The sequence below is a fragment of the Nilaparvata lugens genome, chromosome 5, assembly GCF_014356525.2.
Source record: "Nilaparvata lugens isolate BPH chromosome 5, ASM1435652v1, whole genome shotgun sequence".
Classification (NCBI taxonomy): Eukaryota; Metazoa; Arthropoda; class Insecta; order Hemiptera; family Delphacidae; genus Nilaparvata; species Nilaparvata lugens.
Genome location: NC_052508.1, coordinates 50580068 through 50604223, shown reverse-complemented (window position 1 = coordinate 50604223; position 24156 = coordinate 50580068). Strand labels below are relative to the sequence as shown.

The following is a 24156-nucleotide window of genomic DNA, read 5'->3' as shown; positions in this document are numbered from 1 at the left end:
TAAACATTTTGCTACTGTAATAACTTTGGTGTAAACTCAGCTATACTAACAAAACAATTATGTTAAATCATTATATTACTGTATGTAATTCTCTATGTTTTAATAATGAGAAACAGATTTTCCTGTTATTACTGTTTTTGGATGAATAAAATCTTTTTCATTTCATTACAATTATTGCTTTATGTTGAAAAAATTACGATATCGATGACACCCTTAACAGACCATTTCTTTACAGGGCAGTTTGGAGTGTGCTCAAGCTCGGCAGATTTTGCCTCTTTCCGGACGAAACCCTTCAGCTGTGATAAGTGTTCCAAGTCGTACATCAATCGGGGTCACCTCAGAAGACACTTGGTCTACGAATGCGGCAAACAGCCTCAGTTCCAGTGTCCTATATGTGCCCATCGTTGCAAATTGAAAGAAAACATGAAAAAACACATAGTCATAAAACACGGTAACATAGTAATTCCGTGAATTAACTGAATATACTGAAATGATTCGAAAGTAATTGAAAATTTTACGAGATAAGAATGATTTTTCATCATTTTAGCACTCCCTTTTCTGTCAAGTGGGATAAAACATGAACAATATATCAGTATAAACAAATAGTATTCATCTTTTACTGAGTCATTGTCCTATTCCATTGTTGTCAGCATTGTAATCAAATCAAATCAATGTTTATTCATCAAAAACAATTAGAATACTATAAATTTAATACAGTTAAAACAATGAAGTTTTATGCATTGAATAATTTTTTAATAGGCATAGATAATTCAATGAATAAATATACACCCCACTATAAATGATATGTGTTGGGGAATGTAATGAGCCCTACTCATACAGTCTATTCATCATACATCACAATGAAACCTCGTTTCCATTACCACAGATTCAGCGCTGCAACATGACTAGAACTTGATGGGAACTTGTAATAATGGAAATTTTCTACAACATTGAAACTCGGTTACTCGGCAGTTTCTAATTACGGAGGAAAATTCTACTCGGCAGGAAAATAATTGACTAAATAAATTTACAATTCTGAAAAGAATTATCCAAAAAATCTGTCTAATATCCAAATAATTACATTTTTTACTAATAGTTTTTTCAATAATTACAACTTTCCTTACAAACTGTTACTAATTATTGTTATAGAATTATGTTTCAGAATTTTATTTACTTTATCCAGGCTAATATCCAAAAACAATTAAAAATATTTTCATCTCCTGAATTTAAAGGATTTTATTCTGCTGCTGATGGTGCTCAACCAAGATTTTTAGAAATTTTGGATTATTAAAAATCGAGAGGCTAGGCTCAGAAATTTGTTTTCCATGATTGTGGTAGGTGAATTAATTAAATTGAAATTAATTGAATCAATTATTACTGTACCTGTTACAGATGGCAGGAAGTACGCTTGTCCCAATAACTGTGGGAAAATGTACTCATACAAGAAAGGCCTGAATCAGCATCTGAAGTACGAGTGCGGCTTGAATCCGAACTTCCAGTGCAACTTTTGCCACTTTCGCAGCAAATTCAAATTCAATCTCACTAAGCATATAGCTGTCAAGCATGGTCCAAAATTCGACATGATTTTCGTCTAAAAAGTTCAGATATAGGTTTGCAGGAAAAATATGAAAACCATATGGAAAATATAGAAATAATTCCAATTTCTCATGTTGTTGACAATATTATTGTTCTGGAAATTCTTGATTGTACTGGAATGAAAATGGAAATCAAAGCTCGAAATCTAATCGAAGGAAATCACATTGAAAAATGATGCGCTCAAATATCTGTTGAAATAGATTCAGTAACTTAAGCGGCGTTTACACCAAAGTTATTAACAAATTGTTTATTTCTCCATCCTCATAGATTGTATTAGATTAAACATAACTTATCATACACGTGATGAACATATATGTGTTTGTAAAGTTCCGTTCAATCTAATAGAATCTATAAGAACGGAAAAATAAACATTTTGCTACTGTAATAACTTTGGTGTAAACTCAGCTTTAGTAACTTACAACATTCGTTGCTTAAATTTTACAGAACTTTTATTCAAGATTTATGATGTTAGTAATTGTTTCATAATAAAAATATTACAATGGGTTTCCTTGTTTCATTTTTATCATCTACTCATGTTGTGTGATTGATAAACTTTCTTCAGGTAAATATGCTACTATTGATTTCAAATATAATAGTCCTATTGTAGCTTGGGGGTACAATGCTCCCAATTTTTCTACAAAAAAAAATAATAAAAAATCGTTATTTAGGTTCTACTTATAGGTTGGTGAAATACCATACCAGAAGCTGGTTTCAAAGAAAAAAAAATACTTGGAATTTACTGAAAAATTTTCTCACGCTTCAATGATGGTACAGTAGGCCAGTTTCACACGGCAGAGACCTCGCTCCTGGAATATCATATTACAGAAGATCATATTTCATATTTTGCAGCTCTCCTGTACTTTCACATGGGGATCTTACGAATAAGCCGACAGATCTAACAACTATGCCGACGTTTGCTCAAACCTATGACTCATCACTTTTTCTCAAAGTCTAACTTCCTTAAAAATATAGATAGAAGATTTCTGATTTCGGATTTGGATTCAGCGACCCCAAATTCTTTAAAGCGTAAGTCCCATTTTCAAAAATACCCAAAAACAAGGGAGTTATAGGTGTTTTTAATATAGCTTTCCATTATCATATGATTATATAGTACATACTAAGATAATAATACTCCTGCCTCACAAAGGGACAGGCAAAGGTTTTAAGAAGTTTTTGAACACCTGAGAAGTTTATAAATAAACATTTTTAATTTTTAAAAGTTCTAGTTTTCCAAAAAAATATTGAACTATGAAAAGATGAATCCAAATATGAAATCATAAATCATCTCCACTCATCACCCAATAAAATAGGAGGAAAAGGAATGTTGTACAGTAAAATTCACTGAATTTCAATTGTCATTCAACAATCCAATTTATCAGGTTCAAATCGTTGAATATCACTTTAAATTCTCAGCAATTATTGACTATTTCTTTTTACAATCAGAAAAATCTATTTATTATGAACATACAGTATAAACATTGTGCTGATCTGAATCGATCTATGGTAATAATAGGAATTGAAAGAATAGAAAATGTCATGGCATTCCAGGAACTGATTCTTGAACAATTAATACGAAATGTATTCTAGATTTTATTCACAAATAACAGTATTTCCAATCTAATTCCTCACGCTTTATCGGGATATCTTAAATCAATCCAATAGTAAATTTCCTCTACTATTCTCTTCAAATTAAAGAAAATAGATTAATTTCTCAAGATTTGAGTAATCGTTTGTCAGTTCCAATATTCAAATAACAATTAAACCTGTTACAGGTGATAACAAGTATGCTTGTCCTAATAACTGCGGAAAATCTTACAGCTACAGAAGTGGAGTCTACCAGCATGTGAAGAACGAGTGTGGCGTATTCCCAAAATTTCAATGCAAATTCTGTCAGTTCCGCACCAAACTCAAGTGCAATCTCAAAAAGCATATAGTTCTCAAGCATGGTCCAAACATAGACTATTCCATCAATTTATGTTGAAATGTTTAGCTACTTGTTATTCTGAAATAATATTGAGAACAAATGTTTGTTTCCATCTAATAAATCTAGTTTTTAAAAATCTAGTGTGGTGGAAATAGAGTGCAGTGCTTTAAACAAAGCTTAAAAAGATGCAATTAGAAGGCTATGCTCTATAAAAATGTTTAAAATACTTCATCATGAACAATTTGTTTTCTGTGTGAACTGTTCATGAACATATTTCTATGTATTTCTATATATTAGATGTAAAACTATTGTTTCAAAATTAAATATGACAATATCTACGTTGTCATGTTCCTCTTAGTTTTTTTTATATAAAACTCAAGTATCTGTAAATTTTGTCTCTTGTTGTCTGAGATGTGTAGTGTATTGAGATAATTAGTTTGTCTTAATCATCAATCAAATATCTTTTATGATATAGGTACTCAATATAATTCTCTTATTATGATGATAAAAATTCGGTCTGCTGTATGTGCATTATATTGTCCATAATAATATTATTGATGTTAATCAGCACTGTTTTTTCACAAGCTTTACACTAACGCTTAATATCTCTTGCTATGAAATCGTTTTTTATCGAATGTTCAGACTATCTAATTATCTCCATCATTGTAATGTGTACCAATCCATATTCTATTCATTTTACTGTAGCCTTATTTGAAGAGAGTAAGGAATTAAAGTAGGTGTATATTTATTCATTTATAAAAAGATACTAGTCAGTGAATAAGATACCTTATTGTGTATTCGGAATGTTACCTATTGTTCCAAGACATTCTAGTTCTATGGTTACCAAGTATTCTAATCAAATTTACGTCATTTTTCAAGCTTCTTTTGTATTTTCGTAGGTGTAAATTTATTAATAAATAAAAATTTACCAGTGAGTATTTACCTTATTGTAAATTCTGCATGTTACCTATTGTTCTACAACATTCCAGTTCCGTGGTTACCAACTATTGTAATTAAATTGATAATAGAATTTACGTCATCTGTCAAGCTTCTTTTGTATTTTATGTTTATCAACCAAAGAAATACTTGTTCAAAGAAAATAAGTATTTGTATTTTTTTGCAATAATTTCTTACAGGACCTTTTTCAGAATACTTCAATGACATTATTATTTGAAGAAGCTGTATTTGTCAATATATTAAAAATATTCCTTTTCAGAATTCCTTTGTAACTTTTCAGGTCGTTTTTATTTTGTTCTTAATTTATGTCTCATTCAAAGGTACTACATTTGTCTATAATTCAGTAATTTTATTGATATCTATTTTGAAAAATTCTTCATCAGTAATTTATTTTTCAGCCGGATTCGACTTCCTGGACATCTCAAACTCAATACCGCTCTACCAACTGGAATATTCTATTGAACATGAAGATGGTGTAATTATCGAACATTCTTCCAATACTGATGGCGAAATCAATGCCATAACACAATGGAGTGATGGAAACAGTCTGGGAGTCTCCATGGAGGAGATTCTAGATATAATCCCTGAAGAAGCATTGGAGAACACTGTGGACATTGGTCCAGACCCGAACCCGGCGGTAGACTTTGACATAAAACCAGTTTTGCGATCAATGAAGATGGCATCACCACCTCTTCCAAATCGTCTCCAGAGGGGAAGGCCTAAGTATATAGTGAGAAAGTCTCCCGGAAAAAATCGGCTGCCCACCTCCGGTAGAACTCCAAAGACTACTTCCAGAAAACATCCTGTACTCACTCCCAGTTCTACTTCCTCCAGGAAAACTACGGGGCCTACTTCCAAAAACAGCCGGGTTAAGTATTCTAGAAAAATTCCTGCTATCACTACAAAAGAAAATCCAGTTCCATCTCCCATCAAAAAACCTATCATTTCTCCCAGAAAAACTATTGTAACTACTTCCGGAAGAAAAAACTCCCAGTCCACAGAGGAAACGTTTTTGTGTGTCCAGTGTGGCCGCACCTACAAATACTCCAACAGCCTTGTTCGTCATCGCAAGTTTGAATGCGGAACTGAACCGAAGTTCCCTTGCCCGCATTGTGAACACAAAAGCCGCTACAAGAATCTTCTGAGAAATCATATTCTTGTTGCACATCCTGAGCTAGCTTAATTCTCAACTTTGTATCCTTGGGGACAATAGCTCAATAATTATTCTTCCAAAGAGTTGTCATTGAATAACATTGAAACCTCAAAAAAAACGTTTTTTTTAATATTTCTCAGCATTAAGAAGTTGCCATCATCTGTTTATCATGAATTAATTCTAGTACTGTTTCACAAAAGTTCCTTACCATTAAGAAATTGTCATTATTGTGTGTTTTTTTAATTAATTTCAACAAACACCAACAAAAATAATGAATTACCAATACATCTAGTATTTACATGTTGCTGTCACTCCATTATGCTAATATCTAGTGATTTTTTTTATTTATATTTATGTTATTTTTGAAGTTGAATTGTTTCGTTTGAAACTTTGAATGTTAATATTGATTAACAATTTTTCTACCATTGAGAAGTTCATTTGATGTGTTCGTTATTAATTGATGAAGTGTAGAGTGATTTAAGTTAGTGTTCTATATTTAAGTATTTTCCATTTATGTGTTTTTATTTATATATATATTTTGTTGTTTTTCTTTCATGTTATCGTGAAATGATATTGACTTTTTCATGGCATTTAGTAATCAATTACTTGATTCTTCGGAATATTCATCCACATTATTTTTGTTGGGTTTATCAAGTGGCAAATATTCATATAACATCATGATCTTTGTTGGGTATGAAAGTTGTTATGTATCACTTCAATAGAGAAATAAAATTCCACTGCCACTACTGTTAGACATTGTTGCTTATCAAACAATGTTATTATAATAATTGTTCATTGTGATTGTGGTCAGATTAGTTTAGATTAGGTTAACTTGCTGCCAATTTATGTGTTCAGCTGTCAATGTTTGTCAAAGTATAGTACTAGTAGGCTATAGTAGTTTTCTTTTCTAATATTTTGTTTTGTTTTGCTATTAAGAGTACAAATCGTAGGTTTTCCCAATACATTATTGTTATTTTAATGTAAACAAGAATGTATTGTTTTCTTACATACAGCACACTATCGTTTGTATTTTGTATTAATGTAATAGGGTTTCCAAGACTATGCTCACATAAATTGATAAATCTGTAATTGGAAATGCACCTTTTTCTATTCAAGTGCTATAGATATGGATGTTTAAATTACCTTGCTATAATAAATCATGATTATTACAGTCATATAGCCTAATTTTTAAAGTTGTTGTCCATTTTTTGGGTATGTTCGTTGATAACTTTCGAATGCTCTCATCAATCAACTTCAAATTCAACACAAATTCATTGAACGTCAGTCGAAGTTTTTAAGTCAGTCATTATTAACAGCAGTTCGGAACCCACCTTACATTGTGGGTTCATCTCTCACGATATCCTATTCCATTAACCACACACAAATCCATGGCTGGGTGGGCGTCATCTCCAGTATAGCCCAATATTATAGCCTACCTGAACAAATTCATTATTTTAAATATATTTATTTTATTTCAACTATTTATAATTTATCACATCCCTTAACAACTATCTCTTTTTTCAGTTTTAAATAATCTATCAATTTGTATGTATTTGTATTTATTGTGTTCTTCTTTTGTTTTCAAATTGTAATATTATTGTGAATATTAAGAATTTGCATATTATTGTAAATATTATGGTTTGGATGAGGGAAAATGGGTCTCACTTGTGATTAATATTATTTGAATTTAAATGAATAATCATTAATATGAATTTCAATTAACTGTTTTTCAGTTTTGTCAAGTACATCCAAAAAAGAGGTCTTTGTGCATAATGATGGAAACGAGCCTATCCAAGACCAGCATCGCAATATCGAATATTCATCGGAAAATATGTTCAACTGCGAAAAGTGCGGAAAATGCTACAGACATGAAAGATCATTGAACAACCACGTAAACTATGAATGTGGAATAGATCCACAGTTCAAGTGTAGAATGTGTCCATACTCGACTAAACAGAGAGGAAATTTGAAGAGACACACCTTTGTGAAACATTGTGAATTTTATAGAGGTTAACACTCATCATCTCTCCGTTGAAAGTTAATATTGGCTCAACTAAGTAATAGGCTAACCACTTGATGAACTATCCAACCACGGTCATTGAAAAACTATTAATTCAGTATTAAAAGTGTTTGAAATGTTCCTACAATTGACGAATAAATTCATTCCATTTTGGTGAAGTGAAACGCTATTGATTTATTGTTTTTGCATATTCTTATAATAAATATCTTCTCATCATTGATTAATTTCACATTTTAAGGCCAGGTTTCTAGGATACCTACTTATGCAATCTAACAAACCATTAAATCTGGGTTATATGAAATCTTTTTCCAAGATCGCGTCCTAAGGTCTCCAGTTAAAAAGTATTAGACAAGTCAGGTCAATAATTTTACATAATCAACACCTCCATATCATACCTTAATAAGACCCCCAATGAAACCTACTGTCAAATTATTCTTATAAAAGAAATATTTAGCTGTTACCATAATTATTATCACCAACTCTGTATAATTTGAAGTTGCAGGTTTCAAAGATTACAGTACATGTTCATGAGCGAGTTCTCCAACTCAGGGGGTCACTTGCGTTAAAAGGGCCATATGCTAACACTACGTTTAACGCCAAACCACGTTTACTTGTAGATATGGTTGCATTTATCATAACATGTTTAATGTCATATGAGGTTTAGGCGAACAGCTGACGTTTCTCCATTTAAACCGAGTATCTGCATACGAGCCTTGTTGTTTGAATATTCTCTCTAATTTAATTGAATACTATAAATTTGTATTCTATTGTTAATTCTAGGGTATTAATGACGCATAGTAGGCTTCCACCTGTTACCTTCATTAATCAACAACATAAAAATCTGAATAAAAATAGCATATTCTTTTCCTGTTCCTTCACTTAATCAAAGAAGAATAATTACCCTAATGAGATGAAAGGTCCCTTCCAATTTCATTATTCTAATATCGATTATTCACCATAGAAGAATTTTTGCTGCAAAAGTGTGAAAAATCCTACAGACATTATGAATCGTTGCATAAGCATGTCACCTATGTGGGGAAGATCCACAGTTCATATACAGAGTGGGTGAAAAGTCTGAGAACGGCTTAATATCTCATACACAAAGGTAATTTGACGGTGGGTGTGATTAGGGATCTTACTCAGATTGAAAATACTATGACTTTGAAAATATGGTCCGCCATCTTGGATCCGCCATGTTGAATGCAACTTAATTTTTTTAAATAGGTAGGTGGTCATGCGATACATGATTTCCATACAGAATTTCAAGTAAAAATGAATGGCGAAAACCGCATATCGATATCTCAAACGGTTTCGAAGATATTCACATTATTAATCAATACTATTCAAAGCAGAAAAGAGAGAAAAACGTATTAGGACGGCTTAGTATCTCATTAAAAAATGTGATTACAAGATGGGTGTGGTCGGGGATCCAACTCAAATTGAAAATACTACTTTACTATGACTTTAAAAATCTGTTGCGCGATCTTGGATCCGCTATGTTGAATGCAAATTTATTTTTTTAAATAGGAAGGTAGTCATGTGATACATGATTTCGATACGGAATGTCAAGGAAAAACGAATGGCGAAAAACGCACATCGATATCTCACACCGTTTAGAAGATATTCACATTATTAGTAGTATAAAAAAGACGGTTCTGGCACACAAGTGCCTAACCTAACCTAACCCAACCCAACCTCAAGGTCTCTCAAGTTGACCTAACCTAACCTCAAGGTCACCCAAGATAACCAAACCTAACCTCAGGGTCACCCAAGACGACCAAACCTAACCTCAAGGTCATCCAAATCAAAAAAAAAACAACAACAATAAATCATAAAAAAATCATGTATCTATTCACGTAAACCATGGCTGATGAACATGGCAGTTCATCCTCTTCAGATGATAGCTTCGACGAAGAGGCTTGGATTGCGAACCAGCGATCCTTGCTGAGACGTCGACACCATCAACGTCTGGAGAGAGAGCAGCGCCTGCACGCCCCACCTATAATGCAGATGCATCCGTTGCAGTTGGAAGAGCTACCTCCTGCAGAGCCGATCATCATTGATGATTGGGAGGTACCTGTACTCAACCAGGAGCAGCCTGCGATCCAGGTGGGTGTCAGCTAGTTAGTTAGTTAGTTAGTTTTACCATGTCCTGAAACATCCACATAGCAGTGGACAGAGGATGAGTCAACATATAGGTGTAAAACATATAATAAAGTGTTCAATTAGAACAATAACAATTACACACAAGTTATTCTGATAATACCCTGCAGTAGGTACTCAAAAACATATATATAGTCAATACTGTTATAAAAAACTCATTCAATGTATAGAATGGTCTCACAACTATCCAGTCTCTGAGTTTAATCTTGAACCCCTTAACACTAACCAATTTTTTATTTTTATTCTTTCAGATCCCCCAGGAAGTGGTGGATGTCGAGGTAGCTGCAGATGTCCAAGACTTTTTGGACAACTTCTTTAATGATCAACTGCAGCCTGCTGCTCAACCATCCCCTCCACCATCACCACCTGCTAATCAACAGCCGCCTCCACCATCTCCACATGCTGCTGATGCTGCTGATGATGATGATGATGGTGAATTTGGGATGTACAATGCCATGGCTGCTGGACCTCCTATAGAGGGTCCACCTCAGGGCAGGGGTGCTGGTCGAGGTCGACCAGCAATTGCCCTTCGTGCAGTACAGCGCCAACAACTGGTCGCATGTGTTGAGGATGACCCCTACCCTGCACTGCCGTGGAACATCATGGGGGTGAGAGAGATTATCGAGAGAGTAATTAGGGCCGCTGATGTCTCTGTTGTGGATAGGATGGGTTGGTTGGCCAATAGGTTGAATGATTACCCGGCAGGAAATTCTCTGGAAAGGGAGGCGTTGGGGGATTTTCAATTCATAGTTGCATTTCTGCATATTACAGGAAGGCGTGAGTTCTTAGCCCCACGCCTCACACCTGTCATAGATAGGCTGGAGGGTAACCTGAATGGCTGGGACGGAAGATTCAGAGAGAGATTACAGAATCACCCATTGCTCTCTCTCGAATTAGCTCTACACCTCATGCAGGCTGCAAGGCAGCACAGGTTAAGAGTAAACAGGGCGTTTGCAATGAAGATTCTTTGCTGGTTGCGGGGGGAGTGAGAGCCTGAAGAATGGATGGGCATCCTCATTGCAAATGCTATGTTTATACTATGTATAGGAGGTATCTTTTACTAATATAATCTATATGCTTTTTTTATATTCATATATATTTTTTTTATATTTTATATAATCATAATTCTATTTCAATCAATATAATCAAAAATAATTATTCTATCTAATCAACTTTTTCTTTTCATAACATCTACACTTTGATAGTGTAGGGTGTGAGATGAAGCTCTTCCAGGCAAAAAATTCATTTTTCTGCTACTTCAAGACGTTATGCATCTAGCTTCATCTCACACCTTATACTTTTACAGTATATATAAGAAACAGCTTAAACCAAGCACTAGTATCAAGATGCTTCTCACACCCTGCACTATATGACTCTCCATACATGTTTCCAAGAGAAATTTACTATAGGAGTCGATGCCAATTTTTGATAGTGCAGGATGTGAGATGTATCATGCCTTGTACTCTTACTTCTACATGATTCAGAGGTTTGAGCAATAAGAGACAGTTGATTTGATATGATTATATTGTAGTCATACTCTAGTGCACATTGGAAACAGAGAATATTATCAGACATATATAAATAACATCTCAATCATCAAGGTTTAACAGCACATAGTCATATAATGGTCCCAGATTAGTACACATTTCACAAAATGCACAGCTATAAGGAAAGTTCAGAATCATCATCTGTCTATTGTGACAAGGATGAAGTGTAGCTGTTGGGAATGTTGAAGAAATCACATCAGCAAAATTCTCGAAAGTTCCAAAAGGATCATGATATCCTTCTCCAATGTTGAATAGTGGCTCAACACTCCACCTTGCACTCATGACAAAAATGTAATCACCGCAAGGACATGGTGATTCAGGGTCTGCTGGTGCCATTGCTGATTGAAATACTGGATGTAGATGTTGTTGACAGCCCATGTTGACAGTAGGATGAGCACACCTCGACTGACTTTGTAATAACTGCTTCAAGGAAATCCAGCGATGTGAATGATGGGTGGAGACAGTTGTGCAGATCATATGCACAGTGGATTTGTTGACACAGTTCCTCCCCCACTTCATGCTCTCCTGCGATTTTTAAGTACCAGTTGCTGACATCATTGTACATTGTTGCAAGGTCATGGTTGAACTTGCTGGATGACATCAGACATTGCCTGATGTGGAAAATGTTGTATGTATCCAGTCCATGCTCCCTGGATGCTAGAAAGTCTTCACTCCTCTACTTTGGATCCAGTGCATAGGCTCCAAGAGCCAGCATGAGGCAGAGCACAACTTGAATGTTGCTAGCATGCATGTTGAATGCAGAGTGATGAGAACGTGCATTGCTTCCTTCTTTTGTACTATCCATGCACGCTTTGTTGATGATGTCTGGAAGATTGATGATACTGAAGATGGTGTAGTCTGGAGTTTTGAAGGCGACATTCTGAAACTCTTCTTGTTCGAGGATGTTCTTATCAAGGGTGCTGTGGAAATATGTTGCCTCCAATACTAGATTGAACTTCATTGCTCCATGTGTCTGGTGTTGCTGACTGATGATGTGAACAATTTTATCCTTCAGACCATTCAGAAAGGTGTGGAAATCTTTGGCAGGCTCATCCTTGTATGCATTATTGTAGTATAGAGTCTTGAGTTGGGATTTGAATGCCTCCTCCAGAACAACAAACTCGTCCACTGAGTTTGATGTTTGTTAACATTTTGCAGCTTTGTTCATCTGGAACAATGCAATACAATATTGTATACCTATGGTATGCAGTCTTCAACTCTATATATATATACCTTCATCACTATCAACAGATGTGGGGGATGAAGGCGGTGAATCAGTATTGGTATCAATATCTAGGATTGAGGGTCGGATGTGTAGGTGTGTCGGGGATGGAGGTTCATAGGTGTTTATATTAAATGTTCTAGGGGATGATGGTCGGGAGCTGTATGGTGGGGGTGGGGAATGTGAATGGGGCCTAGGATCTACTTCGTGATAGGGGGAAGGTGGGATGGGTGCTCCTGATCATTAGAACCATTACCGCTCATGTCTGAAACGACATACATGCCGTTAGTATGGGTGGTTCTCTAATATGGTTGATGGTATGGGTGGTTCTCTAGTATGGGGGGTTGGATTTTACAATGCTTTCCACCCATTCAACAAGAATAGTTTTATATAATAAGAAAAAAATGAATAGTATAAATCATTATTACTGAATTTCAAATCAATAATTCTAAAGAAAAAAAAACTGGATAATGATGAGGAGACATCTTACTTAAAGTCCCCCACACAAAATATTCATCAAAATGGGTCTTTTAAAATTCTAAATAATATTTATTCTGTCTCTCTCTCTCTCTCTCTCTCTCTCTCTCTCTCTCTCTCTCTCTCTCTCTCTCTCAAACTGAATGATCATCATGATGAGTGAGGAGACATCTTAAAGACCCCCACACAAAGTATTCATCAAAATGGATCTTTTAAAATAATAACCAACAATAATAATAAACAATATAGATTGTACTTACTTTGCTATTCACTAAAAACTGCACTGCACTGTAGCACACTCGAGCAACTCGTCTTGTCAGCAACACAATGATAGCTCTTATGGTTAGGAGCTCCCATATATATACCCGAACAGTCTCCCACCACTCCCAAAGGTTGTGAAATTAATTCTAATTTATTTTTATTTAATTTTGATTTTTTATGATTTATGGTTTGGTTTTTTTTTTTTTTTTTTTTTTTTTTTTTTTTTTGGATGACCTTGAGGTTAGGTTTGGTCGTCTTGGGTGACCCTGAGGTTAGGTTTGGTCATCTTGGGTGATCTTGAGGTTAGGTTAGGTTAGGTCAACTTGGGTGACCTTGAGGTTAGGTTGGGTTAGGTTAGGTCAACTTGGGTGACCTTGAGGTGAAGGACGGTTCTGGCACACTTGTGTGCCAGAACCGTCCTTTTTATACTACTATTATTAATTAATACCACTTTTGTATTAAATTTCTAATTTGCATGGTATTGATTAATAATGTGAATATCTACTAAAGGGTTTGAGATATCAATGTGTGGTTTTTGCCTTTCATTTTTTCTTGTAATTCGGTATGGAAATCATGTAGCGCATGACCACCTTCCCATTTAAAAAAATAAAGTTGCATTCAACATGGCGGATCCAAGATGGCGGACCATATTTTCAAAGTCATAGTAAAATAGTATTTCCAATTTGAGTAGGATCCCCAATCACACCCACCATCAAATTACCGTTGTGTATGAGATATTAAGCTGTTCTCAGACTTATCACCCACCATGTAGAATGTTTTCATTCTCTACATAACTGAAAGGGAATTATAACTTTAATGAATATTATGGATTGGATAAATATTAACTCTCGTGATATTGTTGTTAATGATATTTCTGACTAGACCAAAGAATACTTGATAAACTTTCAACAGAAGAAAAGAGAATTTATTCATTTGCAAAAGTACTCAAGATGTTCAATCGTAGTGAATCTTAATAATATATTAAGATTATATTATAGAGTATATATTAATATATTAAGAGTATATAATAACACCTTTATATTATTTTATAATTATTGTTATATTTTATAAAAAAATAATTTTGTTACACATTTGTTTTTAAAACATCTTCTTGCTCGACACTCTATAAATACAACAGAATTTGAAAGAAAAAATTGATTCAGTACTGAAAGTACCAAGTTTTTCAGCGCATTATATTTTTATCAGGAAAAACTATCCATCAGTTGATGAATAGCTGAGGGGGAATATTTTGGAAATTTCCCACAACTAATCGTAGGATATAATTTCCAACCCACCAATAAATCCCATTATACAGATTGGCCCAAGTGAACGGGGACACTTGTAACTACAATAGTTAAGTACGTACTTATAGTACCTTGTTAGGTAAGTAATACCATAGAGAAACAATAGCGTAAGTAGATTTATCCCATGGCATAGGGCGTTTATGTCGCAACTTTTACTGTTATCTCAAGCCAATAACCAACGTAGTTCTTTCCCGTGAAGCTTTATGACGCTGGTAGTCTCTCATATTGTGCTGTTCATACACTCTTACCCGGTCAAAACAGTACAAATCAACTATAATCGACAGTAATCAGCTTGGGATAACAGTAAAAGTTGCGACATAAATGCCCTATACCATGGGATATTGCTATACGATAGGATTACGCTATTGTTTCTCTATGGTAATACAGTACTAGTGTGCACATTACTATAGAGTAAGAAATCTATGATATTAATTTCTTATTGAGAATAATATTATCAATATTCTCTCATTTTCTACATAATTATTTTCAACTTTATTTTTCAGCTCTGATGGAAAATACAAGTGCAGACGTGAATAAATCTTCTGAAGCATGTAGGCCTAAGTCATCTCAAATCCAGCAGAACACCACTCATCCAACCACCATCACCAACCCTACAACAAATCAACCACAATGCAGCAATTCTAACAATCATCAACAATGCAAGAATTCTAACAATCCTCATGCAAGTGCAGATAACAGAGCTGCAAATTTCAAATGTAAAAGGCGCAAACAAAAAGGTCGCAAGGACAGTCCTTTGCTGCATAAGTTCACCTACAAACTTGGTGATGAGCTGTGGTTCAAATGTAACATATGTCCATTTGGAGGTAAATCAAAGGATTCGTTGAGAGGACATTATTTTTCAAAACATGGTGTGTTCAACTTCGATATTTGAACTCATACAGTTCCAAGGTTCATAACTTGATTCACTGATGATTATTCAAAAAAAAAAAAAAAAATTCATTCTCCTAAGAAAAGCAGATCAAAAAGTAGAATATTATTATGTAACACAGTATGCTTAAAAACATTTATAATTTGAGCATTACTCAGGGTATTTATCCAGATAGTTTTAAAATAGCCAGAGTTTTTCCACTTTTTAAAATGGTGATAGATCCCATGAAAGTAACTACAGACCTATTTCTATTTTAAGCATTTTCTCTAAAGTTTTAGAAAGAATTATAAAATTTCAGTTGAGTAATTACATTGAGGCTAACAACATTCTTGCAGATGGACAATTTGGATTCAGGAAGGACAAAAACATATCTGATGCACTGTATAAATTAACTCAAGAAGTAGACCAATCAATAAATAAAAACCTTAATAATTTAATAATATTCTGGACCTGGCCAAAGCCTTCGATACAGTCGATAGATCGAAGCTATTAAAAAACTTGAAATGTTAGGTATTCGTCACAACTCTTACAATTGGTTCAGGAGTTATCTATCGGATAGAAAACAGGTCGTCCAACTGTTGGGTGTTGAGAGTAAAATTAACAACATTGAATACGGTGTGGTTCAGGGCAGCACCTTGGGGCCTCTCTTATCCTGATTTATATAAACAACTTAGCTAAACTGCCACTTGACGGTAACCTGTTCCTATTGCTGATGATACAGCTCTGCATGTAACCGGGTGAATAAGGAAGAAATATATCAAAAGGCTTCTCGTGATCTCCACCTTTTGAAGGCGTGGTTTGATGATAATATTTTGACGCTTAATATAAAAAAATCAAAATTCATGGAAATTTCTTTACGGAAAAATCATGAGCCTTCTGTTGACACGTTAATGTTACATTCTTGTGGGAATCCAGATAACAATCAGTGTCAGTGCGATTGTATTGAGAGAGTGAGTTCTTACAAGTATTTGGGAATTATGATTGATGAAAAACTTAACTGGTCAGTTCACATTGTCTATCTGAAAAATAAAATACGTAAATCCATTTACATTTTTCTCAACTTACGTCAGTTTTTATCTAAAGATGAACTTAGGAATGTATACTTTGCATATGTCCAATCGTTAATAGTTGCTGGGATTTTAGCTTATGGGGGTGCTTATAAAACAATTCTATCTCCGTTATTGATAACTCAAAAACTAATTATAAAAATTGCTTTAAAAAAACCCGTCCGTACCCCAACTGCACTAATATATGACGAGTTCAACGTTCTCGATATTCGCCAGTTGTATGTCAAGAGCCTACTGTTGTATATTCATAAATATAGAGCAGATATGTCACGAGAGTTGCTCACAACTATAGTACTCGGTCGGCGGAGTCTTTGGGCATAGAAGTACCTAGACTTGTGGGGGCTCACTCCACTACAAAACTCATTACTTTTCGCACATCATTTTCCGAAACATTCCGGCTTTCTTAAGAAGGTAGAGGATTATTCCCTTTTTATTTATAAAAACTTATTACTGGTTGGTTGAAGGAGATTGGCAGGGAGGGTATTGAAGAACTAATTCATTCTATTTGATTTGATTTGATTTGATTTGAATAACTAATTAACTGATGCCCCACAGCTCCGTTTCATAAAAAAGAAAAATTACTCATATAGTAATGATAATAATAAAAATAATAATAATAAAATGAAAAAAAAAAAAATAAAAATGAATAGCGAGCATCTGCGATCTGTAAGGAAGCTGTATTGCAAACGATGTTTATAGTAATACAGTATACGGTAATTTTATGGTTTTTGCTGATGAATGCGAGAGTCAATCAGTCAGTCGTGATCAGTTTTTATAATTTATATAAATAGATTTTACGCTTACCCTAGTATATGCTGTGTGTTTATTGTAGTGCAACAATATATGGTTTCTTTGTTCCACTGATATGTGTGTACTGTAGTTTTATATTGTTCTAGTTTCTAATACTTTTGTAATATTCTTCTCTCTTAAAGTATAGTATTCTCTCTATAGTATATTCTCTAAAGTATATCTCTCTTAAAGTATATTCTCTAGTATATTCTCTAGTATAAAGTATATTCTCTCTATAAGTATAAAATGCTTATTTTAAGTAACAATATAGGCTATTAGGCCTATATTTAAATAGTATTGGCTATTTTAACGGACTCCATGTACCACACACAGGCTCTGGCCTAAGTGGTTGTGATGCAAATATTTATAGAATTTGTTCTGCCTAAAGTATACACTGTTTGTAAAATTATGTTATGTTATTGAGTTATAAGTTTTTTCTTGTATTTTTGTTATATGCAAAATAAAAGCCAATTTGATTTGATTTGATTTGATTATTTTATAATTATTGTTATATTTTATAAAAAAAAATAATTTTGTTACACATTTGTTTTTAAAACATCTTCTTGCTCGACACTCTATAAATACAACAGAATTTGAAAGAAAAAATTCAGTACTGAAAGTACCAAGTTTTTCAGCGCATTATATTTTTATCAGGAAAAACTATCCATCAGTTGATGAATAGCCGAGGGGGAATATTTCGGAAATTTCCCACAACTAGGATATAATTCCAACCCACCAATAAATCCCATTATACAGATTGGCCCAAGTGAACGGGGACACTTGTAACTACAATAGTTAAGTACGTACTTATAGTACCTTGTTAGGTAAGTAATACCATAGAGAAACAATAGCATAAGTAGATTTATCCCATGGCATAGGGCGTTTATGTCGCAACTTTTACTGTTATCTCAAGCCGATAGCCCACGTAGTTCTTTCCCGTGAAGCTTTATGACGCTGGTAGTCTCTCATATTGTGCCGTTCATACACTCTTACCCGGTCAAAACAGTACAAATCAACTATAATCGACAGTAATCGGCTTGGGATAACAGTAAAAGTTGCGACATAAACGCCCTATACCATGGGATATCTACTTACGCTATTGTTTCTCTATGGTAATACAGTACTAGTGTGCACATTACTATAGAGTAAGAAATCTATGATATTAATTTCTTATTGAGAATAATATTATCAATATTCTCTCATTTTCTACATAATTATTTTCAACTTTATTTTTCAGCTCTGATGGAAAATACAAGTGCAGACGTGAATAAATCTTCTGAAGCATGTAAGTCATCTCAAATCCAGCAGAACACCACTCATCCAACCACCATCACCAACCCTACAACAAATCAACCACAATGCAGCAATTCTAACAATCATCAACAATGCAAGAATTCTAACAATCCCCATGCAAGTGCAGAAAACAGAGCTGCAAATTTCAAATGTAAAAGGCGCAAACGAAAAGGTCGCAAGGACAGTCCTTTGCTGCATAAGTTCACCTACAAACTTGGTGATGAGCTGTGGTTCAAATGTAACATATGTCCATTTGGAGGTAAATCAAAGGATTCATTGAGAGGACATTATTTTTTTAAACATGGTGTGTTCAACTTCGATATTTGAACTTATACAGCTCCAAGGTTGATAACTTGATTCACTGTTCCAAAAAAATAATTCATTCTCCTAAGAGAAGCAGATCAAAAAGTAGAATTAGTATTATTTAACACAGTATGCTTAAAAACATTATCATAATGGTGCATTTATAATGAATAAATTACAGTTCATGTAAACATCTATTTTGTAGTAGTAGAGAGAAATTTTCCCTGCAAATGTAAAAACCAGAGTGCAATGATAACACAACTATTCTTTCTTGAAAATTTGTCAGCTTTTTAAGAGTGTTGATGTGAGAATCAAAGTACCGTAGTCAGTTGATACAAGTACACAGAAGCGACTAAGTGAATCAGAGACGTGTCTTCTCCCAATGACATGTGTCCATGTTTCTGGACCGGAGAGCTAAACGGATTGTCACCACAATAGATCTGCTTATGACTACGAACTCGCAGAGACTGACAGCAAACAGTTTGCCAGTTGTCGCTCTCACAGCGAACATTCCAAACAAAGATGGCGGCGCACACTAGCCACGTGCAAACATTGTTTGTCAAACATAATAAAATTTGACCAAACTGTTTGCGACAAACATGTATGTCAAGCATTTGTTGAGTGTGGACCCGGCTTAAGACTGTTTCTCAAATTACTCAACACACAGTTGGCATAGAAATATGGATGATTTGGAAGAATATTTTTCATAAGCAAATTATTTTTGGTATTTTAAATATCTGCATCATTAGTAATCATTTTACAAAACAGCAGAAATATCTGCTTTTCCATGTTCAATTATGTTCACTGGTTTCCATTACCAATGGATTTAATATATTTAAAAAGAGAAATGTGGAAGTCAATATATATTACTCTTTTTTGTTCATAAAATTGAATTTTTTCCAAGCAGTTGTTATTGTGTTCAATACATAAGTAGTAGTCCTTTATTAGTGTATAATATCGTATATTACTCATCACAATAGTTACTTTTTTCAAGTTATTTACGTGTGATTACACCTTCTTATATCAAGTTCTCTTATTTATCCCTTCTATCGTTTTGACCATTAGATCTGAAATGTGAATTGTATTGTATTATTTATGTGAATGGAATTTCGAATATGTTTTGTTTTATTTTTCAATCATAAAGCAGTTCTTATTTATCCATCAGTCTGGATTTCCACTAGAAATTAAAAATTGTTTTTCACCTGAATTTTTGGTAATTTCTTCAATAATCTTCAAGATTATTCAACAGTTCAAATTTCCAAAATCCTCTAATTTCTAGTTTTTTTCACGTGCTGTAGCCTGTAGGGTATTAGCACAGTCAACGAAGTGTTATAGAGGGAAAAGTTTGGAAGACAATTTTTGACCCCGCAGTTCTGTTTAGGGTAGTGAGGAGGTAAACATATCAAAAGTCCCCACCCCTACCCCCTGTGCTAAGGGGGTGGGGGTGGTTCAAAGGTACCATTTTTTGGTTTCTCGCATATAACTCGAAAATTATGCATTTTACAGACATGACTATTCTATAAGAAATTAAAGCTTACATAATTTCCTACAATATTGATCTCACAAATTTTTCTATATCTCTTTCACTTTCCGAGATATCTGCTCTAAAAGATGTGACATTTTAGAAAAAAACACATTTTCCTTCTATTTTTTGCTATTTTTGCACTTATAACTTTTTGAATATCGATGGGAAAAATCCATGCTGATCATGAGCTTATAGAGCATCAAATTCTCTTCAATTTGTTGTATAATTTCACAAGTTTACGCACATCCCCACGACTGTTGCAGCAGCTTCAATGTTGAGCGTGAGATCTACAGTTATGCAAAAATAGACCAATTGACAAAGGAATTTGGAGAGAATGTTTTGAACACAATTTTTGACTTCGCAGCTTTGTTGGGACCAGTTAGGGGTGAACATATCAAAAGTCCCCATCCCTACCCCTTGTGCTAAAGGGATGAGGACGGTTTAAAAGTTGCATTTTTCAATGTTTTACTTACACGCTCATATCTTGAAAAATGCGTTCAACCGACATGACTAACTATTCAGAAATGAAGCTTGATAAATTCTCTACAATATTTGTTCTGTAGTGATTTGTGATATCTCCAATAGTTTTCGAGATATACGCTCTTGAAAGTGTAAATGTGTTAAAATAACAGTTTTTAATCCTTTTTTTCATGTTTCGGGGCCTACAACTCTCCAACAATGTATTGTAAAAATGAATGCTCACCGTAGATTTGTAGAGCTTTGTTTTTTCTTCAATGTGATGTATTATTTCACTACTCAATGTTTCTGTTCTATTGTTATAGCAGAGTCAATGTGGGGGGTGAAATTTTAATTTTGTAGCAATTGATCACTTGACAATGAAATTTGAGTCTGGAACATCTGGTACACAATTTTTGATCTTGTAGCCTAATGAAGACCAGTTTGGAGGTGAACATAGCAAAAATACGCATCTCTAGCCCGTCTATTGAAGGTGTGGAACTGCTAAGTTGACACTTGTTGCAGAGTTGAAAATTTCACCCCCCACATTGAATCTGCTATAACAATAGAAGGAAAACATTAAGTAGTGAAATAATACATTAAATTGAAGAGAAAACAAAGCTCTACAAATCTACGGTGAGCATTCATTTTGGAGAAACTATTGGAGATATCACAAATCACTACAGAACAAATAATATTGTAGAGAATTTATCAAGCTTCATTTCTGAATAGTTAGTCATGTCGGTTGAACGCATTTTTCTCAAGATATGAGTGTCAAAAATTGTCTTCCAAACTTTTCCCTCTATACCCTTTTTTGAGCATTCATTGCCTGGACTATATTATGGAGAGCAATGATGTCTTGAAGGGAAAGGAATTCCTCTCAAACTCGCGATGAAACAATATTATAAATCATCATGCTCTAGCGGAAAATGCAGATAAATAGATTACGTGTGATTTGAAGAAGGTGGAAAATCTTTTAATCATAGGAACACAGGACTTGTATGCTCATAAGCATGTCACCTATGAGTTCGGCATAGAACCATCTTCAAATGTTACACAACTAAACCGTACATTGAAATCACATGTATATATTCGAAACATTCTTCGATTAAACGCACCACTCAATAGAGTTTTAAACTGTATAAACACATACAAAGACGAAAGGTGGACTCATTTATGATTAATTTGAGCATAAATTGTCAGCATATTGAGTCATCCTTTTTTTTCTTATGTGTTTTTTTCTTCGCAACAACTACATTCCAAATCGGTTGTAGAGTTCTTAAAAAAACATTTTCCTTACTTTTTGAATAATTTTCATCCTCAGAATAATATTATGGATTCAACTGTTTTTGACAAATACTCTATCTGTTTCTGATCATCATTTAATGAGATTGGGTCTTCTAGTTCCTAATTTATTTTCTGTAGCTGTTGAATATTTTTTCATTGTGAAGTAGATTTATAATAGTAATTAATCTGCTTTTTCTACAATATTTCTGCTGTGCTATAAAATCATTCTCTTGCGCCTAGTTCTTGCAACATTCCTTGAATGCATTAATTTTTTAACATAACTGGCCATGTGATGTAACATCTATGTATGACAACTCGATTTCAGTTCTGATTGGTAAGTACGAATATTAATATAGTAACTAGTGACAACCAATTATGTGAGTTTGAATTTTAAACTAATTGGATGCTGAATATTTTTCCAGATCTGTTATCAGATATCCAAAATGAAGAGAACATTAATTTACTATGAGGAGAGCAGTCCATTCCAAGTTCAATCAGACATCCAACAACAGACATCAGACATCCGCCTTCCGACCGCCGACAATCCGGCGAACATTGATGGAAGAAAGTTCAAGTGTGAACAGTGCGGAAAGCTGTACAAACATCTCACCACCTTGAAGAATCACTTGAACAATGAGTGCGGAATGGAACCGCAGTTCAAATGTCAATTCTGTTCGTTTGCAACAAAAAGAAAGACTACCTTGAAAACTCACATTTTCTTGAAACATCAGGAATTGTTAAATAAACTTAGTAAATAACTTTCCACGTACTTGAATTTTTTGGAACAGGTTTACTTGAAGATGTTTAAAATATACTTGAAACTCCCTCGAATTTACTTGCAATATCGTCTGAATTTTTCAATTAGATAAACAAGATATTGGTTTGATTTTTAATAATAAAATTTATCTTGGACAAGAATTCATCTGGATTGATTGGTTAAATAAACCCATAAATAATTCCATCGTAAATTATGAATTCATTTATTTTATTCAAATTTATGTGTCTCCATCTATATGTGGTAAGTGAATCATTTACATTTAATTGAAGATATAAGTGCTAGTTTATAAATATTGTCATATAATTTCATCAATCACTAAAATTAAAGTTACATCGCATATTTTTTCCCTGTGATTGCGTAAATGATTTAAACTACTACATTTCAAATCTATTGTGAAGATAATTTGTGATTTAATTTTTATAATTTGTGAAACTAAATGAGGACTAAAAATTGTGCGAAATGAACAACTACAAGACTTAACCTATTTCGGACTATGTGTAAGTTTAACCTTATCTAAATTTGGAAGAGGAATAGCACAAGGCTTCCTTATTTTTTCTCTCCCAATCATTTTGATGATGTACTTGTTAATTGTATGAATCAATCAATAAAGAATGAAGGATCTTCAATTTTTTGAATAATTTTTGCTTTGAGAATAATTTTGGATTTAACTGTTTTTGTCGAATATTCTATATTTTCCTGACAATCATTCAATGAGAATAGTTTTTCTTATTCCCATTTCATTTTCTGCAGCATTCAATTTTTTTCTAATTTTTAAGTAGATTTAAAATAGTATTGAATTGGTTTTTTTGCCATTAAATCATTCTCTCGCTCCAAGTTTTTGTAACAAAATTCTTAAAGTTTTTAAAATAACTTCTCACGTGATGTAACATCTATGTATGACAACTTGATTTTAGTTTTAATTGGTAAGAACGAATATGAGTACAGTACTCATATTATAGTGACGATCAACTATGTTACTTTGATTTTTCAACTAATGTAATTCTGATTATTTTTCCAGATCTGTTATCAGATATCAATTGTGAAGAGAACTTTTTCTATGAGGAGAGAAGTTCAATCCTATTAGTTCAATCAGACATTCAACATCTGATGTCAGATACCCGGCTTCCGACATCCGAAAATGAAGC

At 33.8% G+C, this 24156-nt stretch overlaps 2 protein-coding genes across 28 annotated transcripts in view; both read left to right on the top strand.

Annotated features, from left to right (window-relative positions):
- The window catches only part of LOC111063080 (longitudinals lacking protein), a 592348-nt gene that overhangs the window by 333417 nt on the left and 234775 nt on the right, over nucleotides 1–24156 (top strand). The window contains exon 5 of one of the 27 annotated variants that reach the window (XM_039428568.1): nucleotides 4876–6805. The exons of the other annotated variants lie outside the window; for them this stretch is intronic. Within the exon in view, the coding sequence (XP_039284502.1) occupies nucleotides 4876–5660 (785 nt within the window). The 3' untranslated portion in view covers nucleotides 5661–6805. Of the gene's footprint in view, nucleotides 1–4875; nucleotides 6806–24156 lie in introns of those variants that run through there. 27 annotated transcript variants of the gene reach the window in all.
- LOC120351404 (zinc finger protein 425-like) lies at nucleotides 104–2366 on the top strand. Its single transcript, XM_039428610.1, has 2 exons — nucleotides 104–451; nucleotides 1393–2366. Exons 1-2 carry the CDS (start codon nucleotides 106–108, stop codon nucleotides 1593–1595), a joined length of 549 nt encoding a protein of 182 aa, XP_039284544.1. The 5' UTR covers nucleotides 104–105; the 3' UTR covers nucleotides 1596–2366.

Excerpts from the sequence above, each read along its gene's own strand:
- LOC120351404 (XM_039428610.1), top strand. The coding sequence starts at position 106 with ATGAGAAACAGATTTTCCTGTTATTACTGTTTTTGGATGAATAAAATC. Across the intron at positions 452-1,392 it reads ACACATAGTCATAAAACACG|ATGGCAGGAAGTACGCTTGT; the intron begins GTAACATAGTAA and ends TACCTGTTACAG.